Raw genomic sequence first — 21,094 nt, 5'->3', positions numbered from 1 at the left:
ATGATTATCAGTGTGATTCATAGTTAATCATGAACAAAGACAGGACCATACAGGTTTATGAAGCTTCTTGATCCACACCTCAGATCGAGCAGCCGTCCAGTTTAAAGTTAATCCACAAGAAGAAAGAAAGAACCAACAAAAAGAAACATCAAAAAATGTTTGGCATGAAATTTCCTTTATAACGACCCAAACATACTCCGTAAGGAATACAGCAGTGCTTTGAATCATAACCCATCTAAAGGTATTTTCCATGATGTGGTAAAACATGAACAAAGGGCAGATTTTGTTTGTGATGTGGAAGCATAATAGTGGTCAATCAAAAGTGATTATTGTGCAGTCGAATTTCTTTGGAAAGGGTGTGTCGAGATCATAATGAACACTGAGCTGTGACTTGAGATGGGGCCTTCAAATGCTACAACATGCCTCGGTGTTTGCTTCGGTGTTTGGGGGGGACATCCCTTGGCATTGCTGACTGTGGATATGACATCCTCGACATTTTGTGGGTGATGCATGTGGAGGTCATGCCGCTGCATTTGTAGATGATACCACGGGTGTTTAAATTGGTACCATTACGTTTGGGGATGATCCCATTGCTCTTTAGGGTGATGCCACAACCTGCCGCCGTGTTTCGAGGTGAAGCTATGAGCTGCGTCTTTAACGTGATGACACAACATACCATTGTTGTTTAAGGTGATGCTGCGACTTTCCATGTCTGTTTGAGTTGATGTCACAACCTGCAGTTCTCTTACAAACAGGAGTGACCTCGTTTTCTCATATATGCTACAAATACGGAGCTAAATACTGTCTCAGAGTGTCACAATCAAACCTCTGCCTGAAAAAGCCAATAATATTTTTTCTCTAAATAATTTAGTTGCGATGAATATTTAATTTTCAAGATAGCCAGATGCAGTGCCATGATTTTTATTATTCCTGGCAATACTTTTATGCAGTTATAGTGTCTTTTAAACAGAAATCTAGATCCACTAGAGAACCTTTGTGAAGGTAAAAATGTTGTAAATGTGAGAATGTGGGAAAAAGTGAACTTTATTTTTAAAATTTCACTTTCAGTTTTTATCTTCACACACTTGTGTTTTAAATTTTCAGTTACAGAAAAACATTCACAAATGTTTAGATTGATATCTAAATATACTGAGAGCTGCAAACTTGTAATTCAAATTTTACTCATTTATTTTTTGGGGGATGTGATGAAATGGGAGATTTAGATCACGACAAATGTGTAGCAACTGCGTGAGGCTATGATGTTAATATGGACCAAAGTCTCTGTTACACACACCTTGTTCAGTCTGTTTCACAAAGAATTAAGACAGCAAGGACTCTAATAAAGCATCCACTGGGTGTAACCTGTCCTTCTGTTTGCTAAAAATTAAAGTCTCCAGCTGTGAAACGAGGACTTGACATCTATTCAGCACATGAAGAAGTCAAACATTTACTAAGCAGGAATTACGACTCACTTCTTAAGAAATCTGACAGTTCAAAAGTCCACTTCAAGATTATGTTTACAGACACTATGTTTTGTATCGATAACATTAAAATTAGGTTTGACACAAAGTATGACTATTTCTTTACTTTTATTTAAATGTGTCCAAATGAAGATATACATTGAAGCTGCTAGAAGAGCATTAGTACGGCTCTAAAAACAGGAAGTTACAGCAAGTTTAATCATTTTCTAGGCAGTTGATAAATGCATCTCTGTATCTTGGCAGAGTTTAACTGGGTGAGTCATCAAATAGACCATAGACATAAACAAAGGTTTCAGTTTGCAGCACCTGCTGTAGTTTCATGTGGATGAAACTTGTGAGTGAGTGCTCCACTTCCTCTTTACACCATTTATTAATACTTGAGTTATAAGTATTTGTCTAACCACACCGTGACTTTCAGGACATAGAGATGGGCTGGCTGTTATAGCTAGAAACTCCTTAAACTGTCATCTGGTGAAGACCCCTTCTTTTAACTAATTTGATATTCAGATGATGAAGACTAATAGCACTAACCTTTTCTATCTGATATTAATCTATAGACCACTTGCATTAGCTGGGATTTTCTTTGTGGAGTTTGGGGACTTTTTATTGTCCACCATCAAGCTGGAAAGAATCCTTCTGGTAGGGGATTTTAATTTCCACGTCAATGACAGTTTATGATACGCTGCTTCTGATTTTCTTAATCTTTTAGACTTTTTTATGACAGAATCAGATTCACAGAATCATCTGATTCTGTCACTGGCTCTGGATATCAGACCAGTCTGTTGTGAGGACATTTTTATAAGCGATCATAAACGTCTTTTAATTGATCTCTACTTTATCTGTGATCTGAAGAAAAAATTTCCTCTGTGCCCTTTGTTCATGTGAAGCATTTACGACTAATTACTGACTCTGTGGTGGAGGAATTTGGAATTATTTGATAATAATCTACCTGAAACTGATGATATGGAACAGCATGTGGCCTCCTTCAATTCACAATGTCTAAAAAGTCTTGAAATCAGGAAAGGTGGCACTGTTAAATCCCCGCCCTGGTTCACAGAAGCTATCCGCAGCTTTAGGTTAATTTGCTGTAAAACTGAGCACCAGTGGAAAGCCACAAAACTTGAGGTTTATAAGCTGCACTTGAAAGAACTATTATCTACCTTTAACGACACAGTGAAAGATGCAAGAGCCACTTATTTCTCTAAACGACCTGCAGTAGGAAAAAGAAACCCTAAGGTTCTCTTCGATACAATGAAAAACATCATCTCTTCTCCTTGTACACCAGATATGGATTGCAATGACTTTTTAAGCTTTTTTCAAGATAAGATCAGTAGCCTGAGAGGAAGTTTTACTCCCTTGGATAGCTCCTTCAACTGTGATCTCCCAAACCCCATAATTATGGAATCTTTTCACCCAGTTTCTTTAAAGCATCTATCGGAAATACTTACTCAAATGAAACTTTCAACGAGTCTGAAGAAGATGCTCAAACATTTTTCTAATTTTTAACCGTAGAGAGGTTTGTATCACATCTTGTGAGCATCTTAACAACGGAAAATGATGAAAACCAAAAATCCCACTATTGACATTTAATCCTGATATCATATACTTTTCTTTTTCCTTTTAGTTGTTAAGGGTCCTTGTTTTCCTTATAATCTAAGAATTAGTTCATTAGTCTGTGGTTGTATATTTAGAATAGAATAACTTTCCACATCAATGGAAAATTGTCTTCTGTTCACCAAGCCATAGACAAATCAGTCAAATCATATCAACCCGGATTCACATTCAAAACAACAACAATAAAAACCCATCACAGCATCTCATTATTCAGTATGTGGGGGGAAATGAAAGCTAAGTTAGGAATAAATAAACATGAAACCCATACTGATCTGCTGTTCATATTTTTAAGACTATATTAAAGCATTCCAGGGTCTCAACTATAACCTTTAAGGAATATTTGAAATGAACTTTGACTGTACTGTTAGACTTTAGTGCAACCACCGCTTGAATTGTAAATGATGAGTCAGTCTTCCTCAAATCAGGCAAAAATTCCTTTTAGACCAAAGTTCTGTGAGAACGTTCTCATTGTCCTTCACCATCCCAGTTCTGTAGGCCCTTCAGAGTTTGTCCCTCTTTGTCTATTCATAGCATAACAAAATGTTGTTAATTTCTCCATTAAAACAGTTATTTTAGCGACAGCCACGCACACAAAATTTCCTATTATTTTGACTTACTATCTAATATTTAATATATAACAAGTTGCAACAAATCTCCTGTCAGAGCTCCAACAGTATATTCAAACTTCATGTGTCCCTTGAGTGCAACAAAGCTTTCATGTTTTCTATATTATCCTTTTTTTATCATGTTCTTTCACTTTGGCATTATTAATAATTAATTATACTTTACATGCAAGACATGCTTCTTGCAAAATAATCACTTTTTAAAAACAAAATTCATGTAAGCTAGCCTCAAGGGTTACCATTTGATTTTAAAATGTCTTGTACTTTCTGCTCAACTTCCATCAGGTGTCACCTTTGAGCACGACAAATGAGCTCCGCAGCAACAACAACATTGCAGGTGGTGTGCGTGTCATTTTAACAATAAAAGTAAATATTTTTTTCATCAAAATAGGTTATTTTTTGTGTTGCAGAGAAAACATTCGTGTTTTTAGTGGGAGAAATGTTTTATCACTCATTCAAGTGACTTATTCAGTCTCAGCAGACTGCAGGTTTCCCCAACTTTATAAGCTTCAACTGTGGCTTCTTCCCAGAGTCTGAGACATGCGTGGGATTAGGTTAATTGATGATATTAATTTAAGGATGAATAGTTTTATCTATTATTTTTTTTTTATCTTTGGTGCTTATATATCTCATTATTTTATATTCCATAATTGCCACATCTTTTTTAATCACACATTAATATTCTATCTTTTATTACACAAATATGTATTATAGAATAGAGTCTTGAAACAAAATGCCAAACCCATACAACACAAGCCCATAGGAAAAAATATTGAACAGTAGTAACACTAACACAAGCACAAACAAGGAGCCCCCCGCCCCTGCCTTAAGAATGTTTGGGGGATGCTTCCTGCGCTGCGCTGTAGATGGCACAGCGAGGTACAGGATATTTAAGGTGTTTGGTAAAGGCTGACACCAACCAAGAGGAAAACATCTCCATAGAAACTGCAAAAGTAGGGAGGAGTTGTTTTTGTTCTGATTACAGGGAGATGTCTGCTCCAGGAGATTTAAGATGACCCGAGGGCCGGACCCAGCTCCAAATAAGGGGAGAAGCCAAGTCTGAACCATGACTTTTAACCATTCATATTACCATTCTGTTTCTGTGTCTCATAATAAAAGTGTTTACTGCTTGGGTACGGTGCTCTTTTTCCTTTTGGCATGCTGAACAAAGGAGGAGACACGGTGCTGTTCTTAACTTGAACCTTTATATTAATACATTTTGAAAATGTATACTTTGGGTTTACTCATTTTCTCTCATAAGAAAAATGAAGCCAATTCAGGGCTCCAGGATGCATGGATGGAATCTTGATATTTGTTTTAATTATATTATTCGCTTTATTATTAGGTTATAGCATCACCACAAAACTGCAACAGCTGCCGGGGCAGCACAGGCGTAATGTTACAATACAACCATCGTACCCTCTGTCTCACCCTCCATTCTCAAACCATGGATCATTCACTTGTTAGTTAAGTGAGCTAAACGTTACACTATGGACCCACTCACCAGCTGTCTTGAGGTGATGATTATATCTGCCCCTTTGTATTTCTTCATTTTCATTTTCAAATTAAAAGTCCTTTACTGTTTTAGTGAACAAAAGCTCTTAGTTTTGTAACAGTAGATCTGTTTTGTGTATTTGTCAAATCCTTTTTACTGATAAAACGAAACAGTACATATAAATATCGAACTACTTGCTAGTTGCCATGTTATGCCATGTATGTATGTGGGTGGGTGTGGCAGGGGAAACCAACAAGCTCCAACTTCATCAAGTTATAGTCATGTACATGTGCTTCAGAGACATACCTAATCATTCTTAGCATTACACCTCAGCTCACCAGGTTATGGCCTTACCTTAAATTGGTGTCTATGTCTAAACAGGAAAAGAAATAGTTTTTGAATCATTTCTGATTTCTAAGAGAAGTCCAATGATCAGGCTCAGATTTGGGTTTAAAAAGTTTGTTATTTACAGTTTTCTGTCACGGTTCTGGGTCAGTTTCTGCCCAGTATTTTGAGTTTATTATGTTTTGGTTTAATTTTGCATCAGGGATTGTTTTCTTGTTCATTTGTTGTGTTGATGATGATTATGATGTTTATTATTAGAGTTTCATGTTTCTGTTTATTTGTGTTTAGGATTTGTTCTTCGGTTGTGTCTGTTTAGTATATGTCTAGTTCCATGTGTCATTTTCTGTCTGTCTCTCGATGTCGAGTCTGCGTCTTAGTGTGATGGTTTCTTGTTCCTGTTTTATTGTGAAGGTCTGCGTCTCATGTGAGTGTGTTCAGTTTTACCTCTCGTCTCGTTAATGACTCCCACCTGTGTGTAATCTCCCTGTGATTCTCTGAGTGCATTTAAGTTGTGTCTTCTGTGTTTGTAGTTGCTGGTCCGTCTGTGTATCCACCATGTTTCATCTGTGTCATCACTGCCGTCATCATCATCATGTACCATCGTCTTCCTTCCTTCCTTTATGTTCGTGTTCTTGTTCATGCTCTGTAGTTTAGTTGTCCCAGTACAGTTTAGTTCTCCGTTTTGCCGTTTGCCACTCTATATTTTTGTGTTCAATAAATCACCTTCACACCTTCACGACTGCCTGCGCTTGGATCCTCCTTTTCCTTTTCCACACGGCTCTTCTCACTCGCTGTGACAGTTTTCAGTTTTAAACAAGGTTTTTTGCTACAGATTTCTAAAATATTTGTGTTTTCTTGTTTCTATGACTGGTAGTCTAATGCATTAGTTAAACACGCTACTAAACTCTGTGTTTTTTGTGTTTATCAATGAATATTTCTGGAAAATTAGATATCATTTGAGGGAAATCTGTGTAATTTTATTTATTATTCTAAAGTCATAGATGTAATTGACTGACCTACACAGGATTTCAGGACTAACTCTAACCCTCGGCTTCATCACTCATTTTAATTTACCTTTTGACGTTTTGATGAGCTGCCTCAGCTATGTACACTTGTAATAAAATGATGTCTGTAAAAACAAACAAAAGAACAAACTAAGGTATATGTAAACATTTGATGGTTAAATTCACGTGTTCCTACATTTCTAGAGTCTGAACGACACACGTATTGTCTGTCTCACACAAAAATATGTAGAATCACTTTATTTCTTCCACGTGTGACCAATAGGTTGGATGCCAGTTTATTTTCAGGGACAAGAAGTAAATGTGCTGAATGCTTTACCTCTGTATGGTGAAAATGAAAAGTATTTTTCGGATATCAAAAAATGTTCTGTGTGATGATGTGGCAAATGTATTTATATTTTCTGTGGATGAAAATACAGTAAAATAACTGCAGTGCTACAACAACAACAGTCTTTTTAAGACTCTTTTTTTTTCACACTCTTTTGAACAGGAAGTCTGCAAATCTTGAGATGCATCACCTTTCAAAGGTTAACTGTATACCACAGACTTCCTGGACCTGAGAAAGGGATGCATACTTGACTCCACAATGTGCTGAGATCACTTCCACTTCACTGCTATTATATTGACTTTTCCTACTCTGAGATTCAGCTCAACAAGCTAAAGGATATTTTGGCCATGGTCTTACAATTTTGTAATACTGAGAAAATACAGATATTTGTGGATAGTGGTTTAGCAGATATAATAACAGAATATATTATGTATGATAAAAATATATAATTAAAATAAAAAATTATATTGGTTAAACATGAAATAACGTAAACTGTTTCATGGTAAATTAGTATGAGATCACAAATTATAACAATACTAAATGAAAAGCTAATGTTGACTCAACCTAACTTTGTGTCATGGTCCTGAGTCTGTTGAATCTGTGTTTTTGTTTGGATTAAGAGTCTCTTATGTTATGGATAAATTCTTATTTGAAATTGCTATTACTTAGGTTCTGGTTTCTGTGCTCCCTCTGTTTAGTGTCTGTGTCTCTGTGCCTGCACTGGTCCCACGTCTCCTGTCTAAGTTATCCCTGTCCTTGTGTTCCCTGTGTACTGTGGCTGTGTCCCAATTCAGGGTCTGCAGCCTTAAAGGCCGCATTTTAAGGCCGATTACGTCGACGCGACGAAGACTGTCCCAATTCGAAGGCTGCTCGAAATGCGGCCCTCAAATGCGTCCTTAATTTCCCTGAATTTTAAGGACGTGGCGGTGTAGACTTGGTGGCCCAACATATCCCAGAATGCACAGCGCAGCGGTGGGTGTGGATAATTTTGCTGAAAAAAAAACAGCGGATGAGGGGCGCCCGAAGAGTAAACCTTAAGTAAGTACTGAATATTATGTCACTTATTTATGTGCAAATGTTTAATAACGAAGAACATTAAAACATTACTGTTGGCCACATGTCGGCAAAGTTATGTGACATTAGTGACGTTTGTACTAACTTAGTTTTAAAGCCTTTACTTTAAAATATACGCCGTTCAATAGCTGAGCTTAATCAGAGAATGATCAAAGCTCATGTAGAAACAAACAAACAAATGAACAAAAGATTTTCTCCTTCATTTCTGTCAAACAAAGCTGTATGAAACGTTTCCAGCTGTTAGTATCATGGTTGCTAGGCAACCTGGGCAGCGCAACGGAGGCTAGACCGTCTCATTTCACAAGCCTCGCACTTCCGGCCTTAGCGGTCTTTAAGTACGCGGCCCTTGAGGATCGTTGAGGCTGCGTACTTTAAGGCTGCAGACCCTGAATTGGGATATAGCCTGTGGCTGTATCGGATCTCTGAGTCCATAAATTCTGTTGGTGTGCTTCCTGTTTTACTTTGAAGGTACGTGTCTGTATTCTGTGTTGCTTCCCTTGTCTCATCCTGCGCAATTAGTCCCAGCTGTGTTTCCCTTCTGTGTCCTGTTTGATTACCCCACTGTGTATTTTAGTCCCGTCATGGCCTGAGATTCAGTTTCAAAGCTGCTACTACATCCCCTGAGTTTTTGCAGCCTCAATAAAGCTGCCTTCTTTAGTTCACTCCTTCATTGTCCGTAAGTCCAGCATTTCGGTCCAATCTCCTGGCTGTCACACAGCGATTCATGACCCTTTGTGTCCAATTGTTGTATGCTTTTCATGGTATTCCAGCAGATTATTGTTTTTCACTTTATATAATGTCTATTTTATTTTTTGTTTTTTACAGAAAAGATGTTTCTACATGACCGTCAGTCATATAAAAAGTTTCTGGGCAACTTCACCTCATTGTCTTAACTGGGGAGATATGAGTTGGAAATTTCACTAAGAAACAAAACACAAGGATACAAAATACAATAACTAGGTTTACTAATAAAACCCACATCATAAAAACAACACAGGGTCAAATAATTACTTCACACTGTGTGACACAGACACACACACAATAAAAGCCTTGAAATTGATTGTCGGGTGCAACATATGACATATGGAGCAGTTCCTATTTTTTTTTTTAATTAGATAAATTTGATATGAGATATGAAATTTTACTAAAGGCACACTGGGAGAGAGAAAAAAATAACAGGGCAATTAACATATGCAAGAAAATCAACTGAGTAGCTAGTACATTGTTCTACGTGATATGAGGTTTTCCATTCTAACCTTCAATAACTTTAAATGACTCCTAAACTTCACATCAACAAATGCATAACAGATGGGATTCAGGCAACAGTGGGAGAAAGCAATGAGCCTGCAAGCGTAGAATGCATAGTCAAGCTGGGTGCTTGCTTCACATTCATATAATGACGGGACCACATGAGCAGGCAAGGCTCTCAAAAAGATGACAACATTGTACGGCACCCAGCCAATGAAGAATAGAGCAACTCTACAGAAGACTAATTTGACTGCTTTGTTGCTCGTGTGAGATCTTGTTCTTGTGATTCTCACAATTATTATGAAGCAAAAAGTCATGACTACAAAAGCAACTAGGAAGAAACCATTCTGTTGGATGACACCAACAGTTTCCCACAGTGGATCAATATATTCACAGCCCTGTGACTCTTTATCTTTGTGGTGGACCTTGGTGATTGAGCTGAAGAGGAGGGAGGGCATGGCTGCTCCAGTGCTGATTATCCAAATCAGGACAGACAGAAACACCCCGGTGGAGTATTTAGGTGTGCTGAGGTCAGACAGAGGATGGACCACAACCAGGTATCCGTAGATGGTCATGATGGTCAGGAAGAGAATGCTGCTGTAGAACCCAGTGAAGAAGATAAAAGTCACAACTTTGCAGAGATTTTCAGAAAACACCCATCCCTGGACGTGGTAAATGGCCCAGAAGGGAAGACCGATGGTGAAGAAGAGGTCAGAGAAGGCCAAGTTGAGGATGAAAATGTTGGTCAGAGATTTAAGATTTTCATACAAAGCCAGGATTATGAGGACAAGAATGTTTCCTGTCAGGCTCAGGGTGATCACAACAGAGAAAATCGGAATGGCAAAGGATCCAAATATCACCATTTCGCTCTTATCACAGATTTCATCCTCGTAGACATCGTCATAGCTGAAGTTACCATAGGTTAAATTGGCTGGATTTGCCATTTCTGTCACACAGGAACCAAGGAGACAAGGGTATGACTTTAATGACACTTTGCAATAGATTTCTCTTTATAAATACAAAAGAATATTGTAAAGACAATAAATAAATAACGTACCTCTTGCTTGATGAAATGCCAAAAGCCTGTTGGTTGAAACGCCTTCTGCGGTAATTTATTTTATTATGTATTTATTGATTTTTTGCAATAGTACGTTGGGATGAGACACTCGATGCTGACGTCTCTGCAGTGTGTCGAGCTACTTAAGCGCCGATGTTTCTAAACACTACTTCCAAGTGTGAGTCAAACACCCGCATCACGTGACCGTGTGGCGACGTGGTGCTAAACGCAGATTTTGGTGCGTTTAGCCACACTTTCAGCAGATGACTTACCTTGACATGAATGACTGAATTCACGTTTTAATACCATCTCAACTGTTTGTTACAAGCGCGCACACGCGCATGCATGAGGGTAAATACCAACTGTGTCCTTATCATTTTTGCCGTGTTGTGAAAACTAGTGTGCACTTTCCGCCCACTTAATTACACAAATTAGTACAAATGAGGAAAAGAAGCGAACTGCTGAGTGAGCGGAACGATCAGCGGAGAGAGAGAGAGCGGCACAACTGCTGCTGTGCTTTCAAAATAAAGAAGGAAACCATTTTCAGCTCTTTATCACATCTATTCTCTTTTTCTCGACTTTCCACAGAAAATATAAAATATTTTGCAGCGACTTCATCTTAAGCCAGAAACTGTTGGAAAAAAGTGTGAAAGCCAAAAGACAAGAACAGACACATTAACCTTCACATGCACCTCCTTTTTTAATTCTCACTGACACGTTTTGTAAAGATCTCACAAACAAAGTTAGGCGAAATCAAAACCTGAAACTCAGACTGAGTCAGACGTCATCACGTCATAAGGTACAGCATCCGCGGCACCAGAAATGACAAATAAAGTGAGGGAAGGCTTCTTTATCCTCCGATGAGCCACTTCTGTACCATGACGTGTTCAGATTTAAAAAGGAATTGACCAGTGTGAAATGGACTGTTGTAATTGGTCAGAATAAACATACCATAACATAATGAAACGTATCTTTTAGTTATTTAGAAGGAAAGCAAATGTAATCTTGTCTATTTAAATATTTATCTTTGAAGAAACTGTGACCAAACCAATAAAACCAAAAAATAAAACAACAGGGCAGCTTCTAGTTTTATTTAACAGTGTGAGGAACAAACCTAACGAAACTACCAGAAAGCTTCAGTTTACCATTTCTTTGAGGATTACAAAGTTCGGGAGTTAACAGCTGAAATACTGTTATTTTTTATCACAAAAAAATATAGCAGTGTTTGTGCAACTGAATTACTAAGCGACTGAAACAGCCTCTAATAGCGGGAGAAAACCGTATTTTCCGATGCACATTTTCATTTCATTCAGTTCGTTTTCTTTAACAGTCTCATTGTTTGGTGCTTCTCCAAAACATCTGTCAATCGTTATTATTTAAAGCCTGTTTTTTTTTTTTTTTTTTTGCCATCTTTAGAATTATGCAATGCTTAAAAACCACACCTGTGTAAACCGTAAATTGTAAATTCTAACTGTAACTCTTAAGCGTATATTTAATATTTTCTTCTCTTTTTTATATCTAGCTTGTTTTGCACTGATGGCTCGTCATCTCGTCTGTCTGTATGCTGCTCTGGATACAGCAGAGATGACAGTTTTTAACTTTGACTTAACTTGTGTGTGTCATTGTCAAAACTGGCCAGTAGGTGTCACTGTGGAAATTGATTTCAGATATTTGGGAAACCTGGATACAACTTCAGCTTTAAATGTTTCATTGTTTCACAAAGTCTCTCTTTGCCCATCACTGCTAGTTTGATTCTCGTGGCCCCACCAGCTTTGCCTCCAATCCAAAACGACGATAAAATCCAATTTTCTGGTCTGGAAAATTAGGCATAAACGGTGGTGCTGCTTTGTTTTCCCATATGGAGTTTTTGGTTGTTATTTTTTGGTAAAAATAATATTTTAAAATAAAAGGCAGGTTATGTAGGGGAGAGCAGTGTGTTGTGATTTATGAAATTAATCATCCTCAATTTGTAAACACTGACCACATTTTAATGACCACCAAAATACTTTTATTTTTAGCAATAATTAGTTAATACAACTAGTTTTTTGTGTATTTTGAAACTGTTTTGTTATATTGTAAATAAGCCTGTTTCTAATGTAGTTTGGATCAACATTTGCCATTAAAATGTGGTACAGGCTATAAATAAAAACAACAAAAAGGTTTTGACATTTGTCACAATGCATGTTTGAGGTATGCTTTATTATTTTCAAATAAATTATTTTACTTCACACATACTTCAAATGCAAGTTGCTGAGATGGGAGTCCATTTCCATCTTCTTTTAATATAAGACATTTTTACTAAAGGCACATGTTGGGAAAAAACAAAAAAGCAATACATGCAAGAAAAGAAACTGAGCGCCTAAGACATTCATACAGTTTTGCACTCTGACTTACACTTACTTCAAAAGTCTTTATATTGCTTTGCACACAAAAAATAATTAAACATGGGGTTCAGGCAACAGTGGAAGAAAGCAATGAGCCTGCACACATAGAATGCATAGTCGAGTTGGATAATTGTTTTACTTTCATTTAATAGTGGCACCAAATGAGCAGGCAACACCAGGGTGGTCATTAAAATGTGTTCAATGCAGAGAGGTCTGTTAACACATAGTGAGTGAGAAAGGTGACTGGAAAGGAAAAACTCAATGCATCATGGGAATCCCCCGGCAGCCTACATCTATTGCAGCATAACTAAGGGAGGATTCAGGGTCACCTGGTCCAGCCCTAACTATATGCTTTAGCAAAAAGGAAAGTTTTAAGCCTAATCTTAAAAGTAGAGATAGTGTCTGTCTCCTGAATCCAAACTGGAAGCTGGTTCCACAGAAGAGGGGCCTGAAAACTGAAGGCTCTCCCTCCCATTCTACTTTTAAATACTCTAGGAACAACAAGTAGGCCTGCAGAGCGAGAGCGAAGTGCTCTAATAGGGTGATATGGTACTACAAGGTCATTAAGATAAGATGGGGCCTGATTATTTAAGACCTTGTATGTGAGGAGCAGGATTTTGAATTCTGGATTTAACAGGAAGCCAATGAAGGGAAGACAATACAGGATAAATCTGCTCTCTCTTTCTAGTCCCTGTCAGGACTCTTGCTGCAGCATTTTGGATTAACTGAAGGCTTTTCAGGGAGTTTTTAGGACATCCTGATAATAATGAATTACAGTCATCCAGCCTGAGTGATGCTGTTTTTCAGCATCCCTCTGAGACAGGATATTTTGAGGCCAAGTTGAGGATGAAAATGTTGGTCAGAGATTTAAGTTTTTCATACAAAGCCAGGATTATGAAGACAAGAATGTTTCCTGTCAGGCTCAGTGTGATCACAACAGAGTAGAAAATCGGAATGGCAAAGGATCCAAATTTCATCACTTCACTCATATTTCATCCTCATAGTAATCGTAATAGCTGAAGTTAGATGGATCATAGCTGAAATTGACTGGTTTTGCCATTTCTGTCACACAGGAACCTAGAAAATAAACACAAGTGTTTGTTTAAGTGACATCATGTTACAACAGATTTCTGTTTATGACAAAACATTACTGTACAGATGAAACATGAACGTACCTCCTACTAGAGGAAATGGATAGGCTGCTGGATGAGACTGTAACTTAAAGCATGTCCTTATAAAGTCGTCACATTTTCAGTTCCGAGTTATGTTTTTGTTGCCACACCTGTGTTGATCACATGGTAAACAGGTGGCCTGTGGTTCTTTGGTTGTAGCATTATCTGCATATCTGTGAAATAATACTTGCCAACTTTGTAATCATAGAGCCAAAATTATGCTTTTTATCTTCTTCTTTTTCTCCTTTATTTTAGGAATATGTAATTAGGTGACACATTAAAATATAAGACTTCAGGATACATCTGTTGTTTAGATTTTAAAACCCCAATTGCAAAGAAGTTAAAAATAAATTGTAAATAAAAGCAGAATGCACCCTGAGAAAAGATGTCATCTGGATGGGAGGATACCTTTCAGTGTTGATGCTGCCTTTTCAGACGGGCACATTTCTTATGCCATGGACACTAAATGTATTCCCATACCATCAGAGCTGCAGACATTTGCACTGACTGCTGATTACAAGCTAGACGTTTCCTCTCCTTTAATCGCTGCCCATGTTACATCCAATTATTCATCTTCTTCCTCTTATCCAGGACCGGGTCTGCAGACCTGCCTCTCCAGCCACCTCTTCCAGCTTGTCCCAAAGGAGAAGAAAATCATAACGGAAATAGATCCAAATATCACCACTTCACTCTTATCATAGATTCCTCCTCATAGTCATAGCTGCAGTTTATTAGATAATCAATTTCTGTCAAACTGAAATCTAGGAAACAAATATAAGTGTAATTATATGTTTCCCACATGTTTCAATCTCATGTGATGAGTCCAACCAAGGATCAGAGGAAACAAAACAAAACAAACACACAGAGAGAGCAGGGAGGAGGAGACAAAAAGCTGCAAAGATCAAAACTCTGACAGTTTTAAGCTATTTGATCATCATTTTAGTATAAAAAACAAAAAAAAAAGTTTAGAGCTTTTTATCTTTGGCGTTTTTGCCAAAGAAATCGAAACAAACAACTGGTTTTGCAACAGGAAGCTGGCAGCAAAGTTCCTCAAAATGTTGTAAGTTTTCCCAAAGTCATCTAAAAATATAAGAACATTGTGTTGAGACACAATTACATGTAAACTGCTTTGGTGTTGGAAAGGCTGTATGTATTCCACACAATCTGGAAATATACACAGAAAAGGGTCAAACAAATGTAAATTAGGGTGTACCCCGCCTCTCGCCCTATGACAGCTGGGATAGGCTCCAGCGACCCTGGAAAGGATAAGTGGAAGCGAATGGATGGATGGACGATACTGAGACTGAGTTTATGTTTTTATTTATTTATTGCAAAGTAATAGGTTTATAGGTTATATAGCTTTATGAAACCTGAATATAGGGCAACGCTCCCACATCTAAAACAGCTGGTCCTCTGATTACATCAAACAGAAAACAGACAACCTGGGTTTAGAAAAAGAAAATGTCAGAGCACACAAACCAGAGGCAGCCACATAACTTGATCAAGAACCTCAGGGCATGTGTAATAAGTATATTCATTTATTTCTTGATCATAGTGACTGTTTTTTATGCAGTTATATCCACATACCTAATTATGATTGTTTAGATATCACAACTTGAACTCACTTATCTCATGATTAGAAAACGTTTTATTAACAATTTTAAATGAGTTTTTTTCCATAAATGCATTTTGAAGAAGAATGTGATGCAGTAAAACTGTCACAAAGCATCCTGGGTCCTTGATGTTAATCAAACCTGTTGTGGAATTGCGTGATTAAAACTTTGAGTTGTTTTGATACAGATTTTAGCAATTATATAAAACAGCATCAAAAATGACAAGAATATGACATCTGTGTTTATATCAACATAAGACTCCATTAATCTAATTAAATATCCTTTGTTCTTTTGCTGTTGGTGTCTCTAATGAGGAAAAGAAAGAAAGAAAAAAGCTCTTAAACAAAATGAAATAAGACTTCCTCGTTCTGCTGAGACCGTGGAAAGAGTCCCTTCACAGGCCGGACACTAAATGTATTCCCATACCATCAGAGCTGCAGACATTAGCACTGACTGCTGATTACAAGCTAGACGTTTCCTCTCCTTTAATCGCTGCCCATGTTACATCCATCCAATTATTCATCTTCTTCCTCTTATCCAGTCTGCAGACCTGCCTCTCCAGCCACCTCTTCCAGCTTGTCCCAAAGGAGAAGAAAATCATAACGGAAATACATCCAAATATCACCACTTCACTCTTATCATAGATTCCTCCTCATAGTCATAGCTGCAGTTTATTAGATAATCAATTTCTGTCAAACTGAAATCTAGGAAACAAATATAAGTGTACTTATGTTTCCCACATGTTCAATCTCGTGCGATGAGTCCAACCAAGGATCAGAGGAAACAAAACAAAACACACAGAGAGAGCAGGGAGGAGGAGACAAAAAGCTGCAAAGATCAAAACTCCTGACAGTTTTAAGCTTTTTGATCATCATTTTAGTATAAAAAACAATAAACAAAAAAACATTTAGAGCTTTTTATCTTTGGCGTTTTTGCCAAAGAAATCGAAACAAACAACTGGTTTTGCAACAGGAAGCTGGCAGCAAAATTCCTCAAAATTTAAAATCTTTTCTAATTTGTCTGTTGTAAGTTTTCCCAAAGTCATCTAAAAATATAAGAACATTGTGTTGAGAAACAATCACATGTAAACTGCTTTGGTGTTGGAAAGGCTGTATGTATTCCACACAATCTGGAAATATACACAGAAAAGGGTCAAACAAATGTAAATTAGGGTGTACCCCGCCTCTCGCCCTATGACAGCTGGGATAGGCTCCAGCGACCCTGAAAAGGATAAGCGGAAGCGAATGGATGGATGGACGATACTGAGACTGAGTTTATGTTTTTATTTATTTATTGCAAAGTAATAGGTTTATAGGTTATATAGCTTTTTGAAACCTGAATATAGGGCAACGCTCCCACATCTAAAGCAGCTGGTCCTCTGATTACATCAAACAGAAAACAGACAACCTGGGTTTAGAAAAAGAAAATGTCAGAGCACACAAACCAGAGGCAGCCACATAACTTGATCAAGAACCTCAGGACATGTGTAATACATATATTCATTTATTTCTTGATCATAGTGACTGTTTTTTATGCAGTTATATCCACATACCTAATTATGATGATCTAGATATCACAACTTGAACTCACTTATCTCATGATTACAAAACGTTTCATTAACAATTTTAAATGAGTTTTTTTCCATAAATGCATTTTGAAGAAGAATGTGATGCAGTAAAACTGTCACAAAGCGTCCCGGGTCCTTGATGTTAATCAAACCTGTTGTGGAATTGGGTGATTAAAACTTTGAGTTGTTTTGATACAGATTTTTAGCAATTATATAAAACAGCATCAAAAAGAACAAGAATATGACATCTGTGTTTATATCAACATAAGACTCCATTAATCTAATTAAATATCCTTTGTTCTTTTGCTGTTGGTGTCTCTAATGAGGAAAAGAAAGAAAGAAAAAAGCTCTTAAACAAAATGAAATAAGACTTCCTCGTTCTGCTGAGACCGTGGAAAGAGTCCCTTCACAGGCCGGTGGCAACTTCAGAGTCCTAGCTTACGCATTAGTTTTTAAACATAATGGACGCTGGGTGCCGTCATTTTGCCACGGCCCTGCTTCAGCTCCTCTGACCTTTCACCTTCTTGCACGAATGACGTGTCACTCCTCCACGTCACCTCCTGACAGCACTGAGTATGACAACATTTCCACAGTTCTGATTAAAATCCTCACCCAACCTTGGTCATACCAACCATGACCATTGTTAGTGCTGTGGATGGCATGACCTAACAACCCAGGTTTAGGTGACCATTATATCAGGTGTGCTGGATGGATTTTTTTATGTTTGTTTTTGTTTTTTTTAAAGCTATGAGAAGTTGTTTGATTCACCTATTTTAATTAAATAAAATATTTTTATGTTATTATTATTTTTTTTTATTTTTTTTTTACCAGAAATGCAGACACAAATGGGAACAAACAATACTACATTACATCATTCTGTGATCAAACAAGACCTGATGTCCACTACATGCTCCATGTTTCTTTCACTCCCAATATTTATAAATCTATAGCAATAAAAAAATCAAAAAAGAAAAAAAATCTTCTGTTTTTTTAGACACTATACCTTACTATACAACAGAGAAGATGTCAAAAACAAAGAGAGAATAACAATGCACGCTCAATCATCCAGGTAATCATCTGGACGTTGTGTTTTCAGTTGGAGAAACGTGTCGTCACTCAGTGACTTCTGCTGTCGAAGAGAGGATAAAAGAACTGAGTGACACAAGAAAACAACCAAAAAATCTTCCAGGTGAATTAAATAACTTCTTCAATGAACTGAACACACAGAGAAAAAAACACTTCCTACTTCTTTGGCCTTGAAAGAACACGGCAAGAGAATAATAGTATAAATACTTTAACTATTGATAACCACGAATGTTTTGATCTACAACGAATCTCTGAATATGCTTTTAATTTCTTTTCTAAATTATTTTAACATCTTACTCACATGGGAAGATTTTTTACTTGATAGCTTTTAAACAACACATCTCTCAAATGACCAAAGAGTTTAAAGACAGATGAAAACCTGAGTTTTGCATGAAAGAACTGGAAATCAAACTCATGTCAGAATCTTTCAGCATGAATGGACAGCAGAGGGCAGCAACACCAGAGAGGGAGGAGGCGACAGCTCCAGAGAGAGGAGAGGTGGCAGCCACTTTGGAAAAAAGAGGGAAAAGTGCTGTAGCTCTAAAGAGGAGGATGGTGCAGCTGCAATGTCAGGAGTCATGGCAATGAGCTAAAGCACTTTTTAGTATTGCTTAATGTTAAATGGCTTTAATGGCAATCTGTTAAAGTGCAATTATTTGGACATATAGACATAGGGCACTTTTATTTAGATGTTTCCAATTCAGACAAAGACTTTGTCATGGCACTGATGAAATGGGCCACATCATGTAGTATTTCTATGAGTAAGACAGATTTGACAGTATCTGTCGGAGTCTAGTGCCTCAGGTTCATTGTTATGCCGAAAAATGAAGCCGTTGCCAATCATTCTTCGCTGCATACGAGCTGTCGCCACTGATTTCCAGTCCAGCTTCCTTGTTGAGTTGTTTGTTATGTGTAGATAAAGTGCTGATTTACCCCCCGACATGCTGTTTTTATGCTTGGATGACTCATAGGTCAGAGTTAAGTGGCTTAACAGACAAAAAAAAGAAGTCTGGCTCCTTGAAATAAAATATAAAGAAATGAGGGGTTTCTGGAGAGTTTTGCACAGTTTTGACTTTATAATGCAAGTCAAGCATTGGAAAAACTAACAAACAACTCAAATCCAAAAAATAAGATGGAGGCCACATCAGCAAAAGTAGGAAAACCAGCTGACAGTTGATATTAATTCCACCAACTAGACATGAAAATCAGTGATCTATTTTTTTTTCTATTCTGTTTAGAACACAAAGTGTTTGATAAAAAAATGCAGTAGCAATGTCTGCTTTAACTTAATACATCCAAAGCTGAACACTGAATATTTGTGGCTTTGGTTTTATTTTTGCTTCGGTATATATCGATGTCACGTACAAAAAACGAAGAGGTATAATGTTGCCACGGATACGGTGAGACATACTACTCAACCCCTGTTTTGTAGCTTTTAATTCATTAATTAACATTTTGAAAATGTCAAAGATAACACAGTTTGAGAGGCATTAGTAAGAAACACGAGGAAATTCAAGACTTCAGGATTTGAACTGCCTTTTTAGATTTACTTAAATGAAGCGTTCAATGAATGACCATCATATAAGCCACATTGCTAATAATTCTTAGTTTACATGACGGGCAAACCAACAATTTTTAGGTAAATTACGCAAGTAAAATACAAAAAGACTATTACATTAACAGAATTGGAAAATGATCTTTAAACTTTGTATGGTGTTTAAGGTTATTGTATTATTGTAGGCTACGATTTAAAGTGCATTAAGACAACTGTTTTTGTGATTTGACACTGTATAAATAAAATTGAACATTCAGTGTATAAATAATTAGAGATTATAAAATAAGATATTAAATACATAAAGTAAAAAAAATCTGTCTGTTTAAAGTTGATCCATAGGAACCCTTCAAAGATGATATAAAATACTGTGTGGTAAAAATACCCCAAAACATTGTTTTTAGGAATATAACAGTGTTTTCTATTACAATACATGTAAACGTAGTGTTGCTCTTTATTTTGCAGTAAGACTTGAGCACAGGGCCATAGCAAAAAAATATTCATTTTTTTTATTTAGAAAGCATGACTGTGATTTGTTTTGATCTTGATATTGATTCAGCTCTATAACAGTCATTAATGGACAGTCCAGTTTCTTTGCAAGTTCAGATTTGCAATAAAATCTGATTTTCTAATGTGATGCATCTTCCCACCTGAAGATCCCCTACCTGCAAATTAACGAATCACACATTACATCACACTGCATATTATTGAGTACTATTTTATAGGTTATTTAAAAAAAAAAAACTTTAACCTGACATTCAGTCCATGTCTTGTTATTTAAATATCTATGTCATGGTCCTGGGTTTTTTGACCCAGTGTTTGAGTTTTGCTGTGTTTCTTGTAATTTTATATTATGTTTAAGTCCACTCGTTGTTCTAAAGGTTAATTCTTTAGTCCCTATTATTCTGTTTAGATTTTGTTTATTAGTTTTCCCCCTGTGTTGTTGCCCTCTGTGTGTCTGTGTTTATATAGAAGTGTAAGTCCTTGTGCCCTGTTCCCCCTCCTCGTTTTATTCCATCATGTTTATCCATGTTTCCCTCGCTCTCTCCCTCTTATCCGCCTCTTCTCTACTCCTGCATCATGTTTCCTGTTTTATTGTGAAGGTCCCGTGTTTTCATGTTCATTCTGTTCAGTCTGGTTTCCCCGGTCTTGTTATGGTTACTAGTGTCAGCTGTTTTCGTCGTGCGTTCTCACTCCCTCGTTATCTTTCTATGTATTTATGTCCGTCCTCCCTCTTAGCTGTGTGACACTCCCTGTTTTCCCGTATACGTACCATGAGTATTTTCCCAGTTTTTGTAGCATTTTGCCTTTTTCCCAGCAATAAAACTGTGTTTTTGAGTTCACGTACAGTTTCCATGAGTTTTGCATTTGGGTCCTTCTCCTGCCTGCACACAGCTAGTTCATGACAATCTATAGAAGTTTACGTGACATAA

At 37.1% G+C, this 21,094-nt stretch overlaps 1 protein-coding gene across 1 annotated transcript; it reads right to left on the bottom strand.

The window, feature by feature from the left end:
- Positions 1-7,169: 7,169 nt before the first annotated feature.
- LOC146490710 (chemokine XC receptor 1-like) lies at positions 7,170-10,778 on the bottom strand. The gene is made up of 2 exons (XM_085150214.1): positions 10,288-10,778; positions 7,170-10,176 (listed from the first exon to the last, which is right to left on the bottom strand). Exon 2 carries the CDS (start codon positions 10,172-10,174, stop codon positions 9,197-9,199), a length of 978 nt encoding a protein of 325 aa, XP_085006340.1. The 5' UTR covers positions 10,175-10,176; positions 10,288-10,778; the 3' UTR covers positions 7,170-9,196.
- Positions 10,779-21,094: the final 10,316 nt, after the last annotated feature.

Source organism: Neolamprologus multifasciatus, chromosome 23 (genome assembly GCF_963576455.1).
Source record: "Neolamprologus multifasciatus chromosome 23, fNeoMul1.2, whole genome shotgun sequence".
NCBI lineage: Eukaryota > Metazoa > Chordata > Actinopteri > Cichliformes > Cichlidae > Neolamprologus > Neolamprologus multifasciatus.
Note: the sequence above shows the minus strand (reverse complement) of the source record. Positions and strands in the feature narration are given on the sequence as shown.

What these genes read in the sequence shown, in the direction of transcription:
- LOC146490710 (XM_085150214.1), bottom strand. Translation starts at nt 10,174, where the DNA reads ATGGCAAATCCAGCCAATTTAACCTATGGTAACTTCAGCTATGACGAT.